The following is an 11,283-nucleotide window of genomic DNA, read 5'->3' as shown; positions in this document are numbered from 1 at the left end:
GTGTGTGTGTGTGTTCGTTCGCCTGATCGGGAAGTTGCAGTGACAGAAACGGTGACATTCCAGATAAAGTTTGAAAGGAGTAAAGCCTGTGTTAATGCTATTGAGTAGGCTAATATGGCCAAAGAAGTTATTTTGTTTTATAAATAAATGTTCATTTAAAAGAAGCCCACGATCAGTGTATTATGTTACCGTTACCCCTTACGGCTCCGACGAGGTTTTGTTCCGTCCTTCATGCTGACAGCTCACAAAAGACTATTTTTAGCCAAGCAGCGTGGAGAGCCGCTTCAGAAACATGCCGTGGCTGGCTGGTATAAACACAAGCACTGATTAGAGTGGCCGCGATCAGCTCCGGTGCCCGTGGAGCCATGGAGCTCACTGCACACCGCAGACGTGTGCAGTGAGGCGCAGATCAGCTCTAACGTTACAACTTAATATATAAATCTAGAAGTCAATGCAAAAGTAAAAAGCATTGAATAATGTGTTGCTTATATTTATTGTGTTTAAACATGTCTGTGAAATATTGTATTACTGTACTGTGTAAAAAAAAGAATTGCAATGCTGAAAAAGCATTTTCAGTGACAATGTTTGGATTTAAAATCAAAAAATGGATAAATGTTGTGTTTGTGGTAAACAGCCATGGATCAGTAGTAGGGATGGGCGTATCGATCCGAAGTATCGATACTCAAACCAAAAATATCGATACTAAGGTGCATTTTACTTACCAGTGGTTTTGTTTATTTAACAAAAATAATAATAATAATAATAATGCGTACAATATGCATTGAATTGGACAAATAACCTTTGTTAGCGAGTAATTGTGTAGGATAGAACTATTTTCCTGCTCATCTGAACACACGCAAATGTTGCAAGACAGAACCAATCAATCACAGACAGCATTCACTCACTGCTGACAGTGCATTCAAACAGGGCTGCGTTTCCCAAAAGTATCATAAATAAGAGGGGAATTCCCCCATTTTCAAAAATGAAATTCAGGCCCTGAATAAATGTCTAAAAATCCTGATTGGAGTATCACTATAAATAGTTATAAATGATAAAAAGAAGGCTTTAAAAAGATCGGTATCGGCAGATACTACTTTCTGTGATCGGCGATCGGTGATCGGCCTCAAAAATCCTGATCGGAGCACCCCTACTTTGCACATTTATGAGCACAAAGCACTTTGTAACTTTTCTTACTTACATACAAAAAAAAAGCGCAAAACTCTGACAAAATCTGATTTCTTGATGATTTGATATTTTATAATAGTGATTTTATAATTGTTATTTTATAATTTCAAAATATAAAGGTAAAACTATAAATGAATGACTAATAAGCCAATAAGTGCTCCTCTGCTGCCATCTACAGGTTATAATGGTGATTTGGTGGATTTTTTTTACACAAGTGTTTGTTCACCACAGTATATTTTGGTCATCCCATTAAAAATAACATTCAAATTGGATCATTTTGGAGCTTTAAAGTACTGGAAACATTTGTGTAAAATGCTTGAAAGTAACTGAAAACTGCTTGAATTTCTCTCTCAAAGGTTGTACGCAAACCCTGAAATAAATGATGAAATGAATGTAATAACATTCGACTATTTCTGACACAACACCATGGTTAAAGTTAGCGTTACTGGTTTTCTGGTTTTCTATGTCAGCACCGTTTGATCTGATATGCAACAGAAATGGCAGCGCTTACGAGTGGTCGCGCCAGTGCCATTTGGTCGCAGTCTGGAGCCCTGCTAGGTTCAAGTCCAGCCTGATCCTGTCCCCACTCAACTGTCATGTCTCTTTGTAATGCTCTATAAAAATCCTCCAACAAAACAAGGTTGTGACAATAAGGTATGGACCACCAGGACAGACTGCACTTCGGTCCCTCATGGCCTTGTTTTTATTTGCTCTGAATTAAACATTGTCTACCCTCACTTTATATTGGCTCAGAACAACACGTACACAAGCTATGTTTCTTTGGGCTGCTATTAAATTGAGACTGTTTGAGGTCTGACATAAGCTCATCTCCATTTATGGCTTCACAGACGTTTCTAACAGGCATTGTGAGAGGTTTAATGTATGCAGTCTGCACTAACACGCCTGTGTCATGCCGTCCTCTGCTGATGAATGACACCTATCCGCCCAGCTGCCTAATTATTCACAATTAATCAGCGAGGAATCGGGGCTGTCACCACGGTCACAACCCCCTCCCTCATTTTCCCTCACTCCTCTTAACGCCCACACTGCATTCTTGCCATGCTCCGAGCATGGCATGGCATTGCCATGGAAACCAGAAGAACATTTACCGCCTGGCTATTTGTACCAGGGTGAATGGACAGGCTGGAGACAGGGAGGGTGGTGTGTAGATGTGATTAATAAATAAAATTCCATTCCATTCCAATTGCATTCAAATGCAACTAATTAATGCAGCATTCTATAGAACTCTGAACTTATACCACGTCTTAGTTACCTATAGGGCTGGGTTTTGACACAAATTTCATGATTCGATTTGATTCTCATTCACAAGCTTGCGATTCGATTCGATTCGATTCAATATAGATTATTTTGGATAAATATCAGGTACAGTACACGCCAAATTTTGTCAAGGAAAAAAAAATCTTCATGAGAGTCAGTTGGTACTACATTACTATAATATTGAAGGTTAAAATTGACTGATTTGTTAAAATTACACTTAATGAAGTTTTTAAAATAATAAAGTTACAATTACATAATAATATGTCTACATATATTTAGCAAAATGCCCCTCTCTGCAGTTTATTTTTCTATCTGACTATGTTTGATAAACTTATACTCTATTATGGTTAAATTTTGCAATTAATCCGCGGATCACATGCGTGCCGAACCGTGGGGCTTGGTCCGTACGGATCACAGATCAACTACGATCCGTTTAACCACTAATTAATTGCCAATATACTCTGTTTCTATGATTTAAAACACTTACTCTGCCAACTCCTCCAAGCTCCGGTACACATCATCTTCATTCAGCGCTGTGTCCTCTGATGGAAAGGGCCTGGGGAGAGAGAGAAAAGAGATGAGAAAGAGGGCATTAGCCGCCGCACACAGAGAAGGAAAGAATATAGCACGATTGACTGCTATAACATCCATAATTCAACAGGTGGGTTTATTCATGAGCCGTCCAGCTCCTCCATGATTGACGTTTGTAACAATATGACAGATGTTTCAAAGGCATTTATCTGATTTCCGACAGAATACAGCAGGCACAGTGAAAAGGCCGTGGCAGGACTGAATGACACAGGCTCTTGCAGTTTGACAGGGACACCTAAACGCAAACACTTCAGCCCTTTTCTTAATAACTGCGGGTCAGACTCTAGACTCCTCAGAGAACCCCGACCCACTGGGGTTTTAAATCCAGGGCTCACGAACATTCACCGGCCAATTAGAAAGCTGCAAATGGAGGACCGATCAATTATTCGATTAATGGCATGGCTCTTCCCTCCAGAGATCTCATCAAATCACTTAATCGCACACATTATGTGGGGCAAAACGTGCTGTGCAGCATGCAAAAAACATGAGGCATGGAAAATAAAGTGATTTTGAGGAAGGCCTGGTCACTTTTCACTTTAGCGTGTAAAGGGTATGCCTCAAAGTCACAACAATTTAATAGACGTGATTCACACCTTTGAATAATGCAGTCTTTCTACCCAACACAAAACATAATGGCTTTATGGAGCTCTTCACATCATGATTGGAAAGAGCCAATTCTTAACTTGGATGCTTTTGCTGCTCTTGTGTGAAATGAAATGACCTATATATGCATTTAATATGCCACATTTGTCAGGTCGTAAATGGCACAGCACAGGCTTTTATGTGGCTTCACTTCCTTAAAGATGCTTTTTTCTACTCTGGTTAATTATTAGAGATTCAAATAAACCAGAACACCCAAGCATCCTCTAAGCAACCATTCAGAATAGTCTAACAACCACCTAGCAACCATCCCTAGCAATCGCCCAGCAACACTTTAGCAACCACCCTACCAAATACCATAGCAACCAAAACGCATGGATATAATTTTATATATGCTCATTAATGCTGTATTCAAAAGGGTGACGCTACTTTACGCAAATGTTTGCGCAGTCTCAGTTTTAGACTCAACATTGCCAAATACTTTTTGCTCCATTAAGGTAAATAAATATAAATAAACCAACAAAAGAACCACTGCATCTTGAATTATTCAGTAATTTCAATGACTTTCACTTTTTTTGTTACTGACTGAATCAGTGTTTTTGAACAAATTAATTTAACTCACTCATCAAGATGGTCAGCTGTTTTGTTTGAGAATGAATCATTTGAATGAGCGGTTCTAAGACTCACGTGTAAAGTTACTTGCCGCCACAAACTGGCATACCAATGTAACCTGTCTGCATGTCTGATGTGTTGCCATGGTCATAGTGACACCTGCAGAAAGTATCACTGATAAATCGCTATCATTAATACTCACAGGGAACGGAATATCCTGTCAATCACCAGGAAAGGAACTAAATGTTGAATAATGAATCATAGTTTATAGCAGAAAATCATTTGTTCAGTAATTTCATTCAATATTAGGAACTATAAAATTAAGTTGGTTTTATTTAGATTAACTTTTCTCATTTTTTTCAATTTTTCTACGAAGTGAATGTTGCAGATTAGCACCAAGGTAGTAAATGTATTGATGATTAAGTATAATGAACTGTTTCCACACAAAAGCAGTTTTAATAGTCTTTTCCATTGACTTCCATTCACTCAGGTCTCCTCGTTGACTGTTTAAAGATGGCAGTGTTTATTAAATATCAAGGGCAGCTGAACAAAATATCTACATAATAATCTACCTAAAAACAGCAATGCCCTGACAATTACCCACAATACCCCTGCATTGTGACAATGAGTTATGCACAGGCATAAACTGTTGACATTTTCTTCAGAAAATGTAAAAATCAGGTTCAACCTCATGTTGACAGAAGGCCAGCTCTTCAATCATAACTATGCTGTATTCCTGTCCCTACGGAGCTGTCAAACAGCAGTGATGGAGGGAGAAAAAGAGAGAGAGACATACAGAGCTTTAGGGAAGGAAAGGCTCTGACCTTGAGTCATATTACTAGACGGCTTTAACACATGATCTAAGCAAACTGTCACTTGTTTTTTTTTTTTTTTTAGATCAGGCGCACAAAGAACCCCCTTTCTTAAGCAATGCTGACATTGGACATCCCCACCCACACAATAGCAGACTAACAAACACACATACACCCTGACAATGTGACCAACTCTTCACCTCACACCTCCCAACAACACGACACTCAAGGATGCTATGCCTTCTGATGGACAGAGAGAGAGAGTGAGAGAGAGAGAGAGAGAGAGGGAGAGAGAGAGGTGCTCTCTGACAGCTAACAGAGCACATCACTATTAGCTTTAAAGGGGTCATATGATGTTGCTAAAAAGAACATTATTTTGTGTATTTGGTGTAATGAAATGTGTTTATGCGGTTTAAGGTTCAAAAAACAGCTTGAGTGAGCGGCGGCGGGCGGGCTTGCGGCAACCACATGTGGCACGACCCCGGGCTGAATATATATATACAAGTCAAATAAACGCACATACATGTGAAATATAAAAACAGACATGAATAGAGCAGTATGCATTACTGTGTGGGTTGTGTTCAAGCATGCACTTAGAGGACCACCTAATGACATGCAATCAAAGGTAAAAAGATTTCAAAACGTCACCATGACAAGCTCAATTGTAGATGGTGGCCACATCCTTTATTTCCTTATTACAATGCATTACAGTCATTGTCAGCAGGAAAACAACCTCCAAATGGATGCATTACATCTTTGAGGTGAAAGCATTAATGTTCAACTCAAATGCATTTTGATGAGCGAGAACGATTATCACCATCCTGAACTCATAACACAAATATGTTGCATCGCATGATGTAATAATTGCTGATAGCAAATTAAATAGCTTGCTTACAAGGCTTCATCAAATGAATCACTAATTAAACATCTCGGTTCAAAAGCACTTCCTTCTCATCTGCTACAGACACGTTTAAATGTCACGCTAATTAATCATGTGAATTAAACAGTTTTTCCTGTATCTCGTGTCAAAGCAACAGTAAACCAACAGTTTACAGATTCGCTAATTACTGTATCTCTATGGTTTTTTCCAGCATTTATGAACATTTTGAAACATAATTACAGATTGAATAAATACCACTGTTTGCTCATCTAAACTGTATGCAAATTACATCTAAATCAAGGAACATTTTGTAGGGATCTAGCTGGGGAAAATTTTACTTATAGATCATTTCACATTTATCTATAACATACCTTTCTAGTTCCAGAGTCAGTTTCTAACTGTTAAATGCTGTATACGGTTTAACCAACTACATCACCTACACCAATTTGGACACATACACATATTCTTTATTATTACTATTTTCCACATTCATCCATCCATCCATCTAACTATCTATTTATCAATGATCACAAGAAACAAATGCATTAATGGGTGTCCAAGTGTTGTGCTAAATAGAGCTCTCATCACAATACTCTACTGTGGTGTGCCTAATTAGTTGACATCAAACATTCACATAGGATCAATTATGAGTCTTTGTTTTAGTTAAAATCATTCACTCCTTAATAAACCCTCAGGCATCGTTAGCAGCATAAACATGGACATGCCGTACATTGACAATCAAACAAACCCACACACTAATGCACAGACATAAACACTCACACTCACATACACACACACACACACACACACACAAACTCAAACTCAAAAGCTGTGGCAAACCTGATCATTAGAAATCAGAGTAATATGAAAGCTGCTCCCATCCCTCAGTGATTACAGCCTGAAACACATCAGGCCAGTACTCGCTTTAATTGGATCTGGCAGACACATCAGTCTCTTTCCAATTTCATTTATGTCCAAGCAAACAGTATCCCTGGGTTTTTATCTCTCAGAAACAGATATTTGCTCTCTATTCCGAAAGCGACGACTCAGAAGAGGTTGAAGAATATTGAAACATCTGAAGCATTTAAGCAGTTTGTTCCATGAAGTGAACGAAAGATGTGCAGGGGAAAAAATGTGAAACTGATTCATTTTCTATTAGGTTTTACAAGATTAGAAAACATACTGCAGCATGATTACAAAAACAGATAAGCTCCTCATTCATGCTGAAAGAACTATACAACTATACATCACATTTACACATCCTTAAAGAAGCATTACAGTCATTTAGGAAGCTTTTTTTTTTGTTTAAATGTATCATTAATTTTCATATTACCATGTGTTGTTAAGATAATTTGCACTAAATTTAATTTGATTTTAGAAATATGCATTTTGAAAATAATGCAAATTAATTTAATTTAATAAAAAATAAAATGCTACATTTTAAATTCTGTAAAATCTAATTCTAATTTAAAGACTAAAAAGTTTTTAAATTCCTTGTTTTATTTTTGTGATTATTTTACTTTCTTTTATGTAAAGCACTTTGAATTACCATTGTGTACGAAATGTGCTATATAAATAAACTTGTCTTGCCTTAAAAATCTCTCCTGATATCTCCTATTTATTTTCTCTCAATAGTAATGACTGTGATTTTGCATCATCCAAGTAAAACTGCAAGCCAAAGGTACGATTATATTGATCTTCTATAAAAGCATGAGTTCAGTAATCCCTTGGTATCCAAAGCAGCCCAGAGCAACTGATCCTGTCCAGCTCATACTGGAATATCACTGGAAGGATGATCACAGGACAGCATCCATCTGATCACTCCACCAGCAGACTCTGGTTTTCTCTCAGGACTTGATAAAGACTGAGTGAGATACAGCACTTTCACATTGCATAGAACAGCAGTGTCCATCACCACAGGAATCAATAAAGCAGAGAGCTGAGTGGATGCGGAGGATTATCTGATGCTTACAGGCAGCTTCAATCTGCTCTGCAATTTCTATCTTCTATCAAGCACCAGGAGTAAAACCATTCATGTACTGTACATTATGCTTTCTGTCATTCCTTTGTTATGCTTGTATCTGTATAAGACATGACACCACCATCTTTCATGCATGTGTGTGTGCATTTTTAATACACAGCAATCATCTTGCATGTGTAAATAGGTCAAGGTGAATTGAGCATGACAGTCGATGTAGCTAGTGCATATTTAAAAAGTACAGTATGGCATTATGCATGAAAAGCCGTTGTTCACATGTGACTGGCTGACATCCTGCACATGTGTGAGATAAGCACATGTAATCTATGAATAAAGTGTGAGGAAATAAAAGTGTGTGTGTGTGTGTGAGAAAGAAAGACCCTGCCCCTGTGTCTTTTATTTTATTTTATTTTTTATTTACACACACACACACACACACACATGTCTGGTTTGCTATCCTTGTGGGGACTCTCCATAGGCGTAATGGTTTTTCTACTGTACAGACCGTATATTGAGTTATGAGCTACTTTTAGCCTTAAGATGTTTTGTGAATACGGGCCCAGATGCGTAAGGCCAGGAATCAAATTGCTTGTTATAAAATTACATTTCGATTCTGCGTCTCGATTTCTGTATGAGCATTTATTGTGATTTCAAAAGATTCAACTGCAAGAAGACGAAATAGAACTCACTTCTGCACTTGCGCGCTGTGCACTCACACACACAAAGCGCACGCACAAAAACCTGCATCTTATATACGCGAACACTGGACTGAGCTCTCTTTTTTCGCGTTCTTACACTTACACAAAACTATAAAGTTTTGTTGCAAACGGATGAAGACATTAGTAGGCTTCTCAGCTCGCCCCTCAACATGCATGCGTTCGGAGTTTCGGCAGCCCAACACTGAATATTATATTGTGGGTGTTGTCTTAATTCATTTGCGCAAACAGATAAGACATTATAGGCCTATATCTCAGCTTGCCCCTCAACATGCACGCGTTCGGAGTTTCGGCAGCCCAACACTGAATTGTACTTGTATTGTGGGAGTTGTATTTTGATTAATAAAATAAAAAATATAAAAATGACAATACAAAAATTACATTTAAATTACCCTGCTTCTAAATAAATAAAGCAGTTATTTTTATTTAGTTAAAAACGGACCGAAAGAGACCTCCGAACTAGTAGGCCACCAGAAAGGGAAAAAAAAAAAAACTTAACGTTTTTGCTCAGAATTCATTTTTAATCCCTGCATGATTTTAGTCATGCATGATAAATATCAAATACGTTATAGCTTGACTACAAGTTTAAAAGCAACGCTGTAATTGTTATAATTAAGGAAATTAAACTTACCATCATAAAATGTGTCTACACAGGCGATAATGCCAAAAAGAAAGAGGAACATCGGAAAATAGGCATATTTTATTCAAGACATTATTATATGACATCAACATGCATTTATCATTCTTACAATCACCGCCAGAATGTCCAACTTCACCATGATGAACTTAAAATTGGGTTCTATTATTTTTCCTCAACAGTTCTCCTCACAAAAACTAAATTCACTTCAGAAACAAATTTGATAAGAACAGAGTGGAAATTATTAGCAACACCAAAATAACAGCAAAGCTTGTTTTCTGTTAGTTTAAGCACAAACTAAGAAAAGTAAAACCAAACTTTGTGGCAATAATTAAGACCAAACTGAACATGGTGTGTGTTTATGGTGCGTGTCAGCAATGTTGTCTCAGCGGGGGCGGGGCGTGGTGGAGGTGGGGCTTAGACGATATTATCAGATATCGCGGTATTTTTAAAGGCGATTATCGATAAGATATTTTTGACATATCGCCCAGCCCTAGTACAAACTGTATGTGCTATTGCCCTACACCAACCCTACACCTAAACCTACCCCTTACAGGAAACTTTGTGCATTCTTACTTTCTCAAAAAAAACTCACTCTGTATGATTTATAAGCATTTTGAAAAATGGGGACATGGGGTAATGTCCTCATAAGTCACCTTCTCCTTGTAATACCTATGTCATACCCATGTCATTATACAAATTTGTGTCCTCATGTCACAAAAACGCACACACACACACACACTGTATATATTATCCTTTCTCTTGTCAACTGAGTCAAGTCTCTTGTGTGCTATTTGCATGATGCACAGAGTTCCAGCCTATGTAGACTGTTCCAAATAAGTCACATATGAAGTTTGATTTTAGATAGCGAAAGCTAGGTAGCCAACAGACAGCAGGTTTTGGATAAGAGTTACTGTGTTCTTGGTACTGAACAAAGCAGCACACACTACAGTATTAATGAAGGATGGCAATCTGAACATTTATGTTTTATGTAGAAACAGCATTCTGCCTAAAAATACAGTAAAAAGAGGGTGATCTGATCTCATAGACTGTGAGAAACATAACCACTATCAGCATGTAACAAACCATCTAGTGATAAATACAATCTGAGCAGAATCTGAGAGAGCAATGGTTCAGATGAAAGGGGAAACCAGAGATCATGTCAACAGGTGCTGCACTACAGAGCGAAAACATGATTAATGACTTACACTTTGTCCTTCCTTGTTCCTGCTACTCAGTAAAAGACCTTATTATTGAAGCAGGACCTTCATATGTAAAAGCAGTGGTTTACATCTTATGGTGTGCGTGACTTAAAACACTCTACATGTGTAAAGGTAAACAAGCTATATTTGAACAATATATACAGAGTAACGTATTTGTGTTCTGTTCACCGGCTGGAACTCATGCAGGCAGGAAAACCCAGAGGAAGAGCATGTGGTCACAGCTGAAAAAACAGAAATAGCAACAAGATTTTTTTGTGTAATGTCACAGTTTCACTCTGTGAAGCGGCACTCTGTCTTTTGATAGCTAATTAATTAACAGGCATTCAGAATAACCATTAAACAATCTAGCTGAGAGGTCAAATGGCATAAAGATGCTACAGAGGCATCTCTCCCTAGGGTCTTTCATTAATAAAACAATGCAACCAAACCATGCTAAGAGTAAAGGTCTCTGCACACCGAGTCCGAAATTTTCGTATGCGTTTTTTCGTATTCGAAATTCAAAAAATTCGTCACGCACAGAAACCTTGCACACTGAGTCCGATGCGCATTAATTAATCTGTTGCGAAAAAATTCGCAAAACAGCACTAAATGGAGTCTTCAAGCAGTGAGGATGATTTTGTTGTCCTCTCGCTTCTTAAAAAAAGAAAAAGAAAGGAAATATTGGGTCCATCCAATCCTGAGATAGAGAGGAAGGAGAGTTCCCCCTCCTTATTAAGGAGCAGCAGGATTATCACGGGCGATTCAAAGTTTACTTCAGGATGTCAGTGGCTC

The 11,283-nt window shown here is 38.0% G+C and overlaps 1 protein-coding gene across 1 annotated transcript in view; it reads right to left on the bottom strand.

The window, feature by feature from the left end:
- Nucleotides 1-11,283, bottom strand: part of LOC107722824 (guanine nucleotide exchange factor VAV2-like) — an 82,695-nt gene that overhangs the window by 61,300 nt on the left and 10,112 nt on the right. Inside the window, exon 3 of the mRNA XM_016531310.1 lies at nt 2,951-3,019. Within this exon, the coding sequence (XP_016386796.1) occupies nt 2,951-3,019 (69 nt within the window). The remainder of the gene's footprint in view (nt 1-2,950; nt 3,020-11,283) is intronic.

The sequence above is a fragment of the Sinocyclocheilus rhinocerous genome, unplaced genomic scaffold, assembly GCF_001515625.1.
Source record: "Sinocyclocheilus rhinocerous isolate Xijiao unplaced genomic scaffold, SAMN03320098_v1.1 scaffold1055, whole genome shotgun sequence".
NCBI lineage: Eukaryota > Metazoa > Chordata > Actinopteri > Cypriniformes > Cyprinidae > Sinocyclocheilus > Sinocyclocheilus rhinocerous.
The sequence above is the reverse complement of the archived record's forward strand: the minus strand, read 5'-3'. Positions and strand labels throughout refer to the sequence as shown.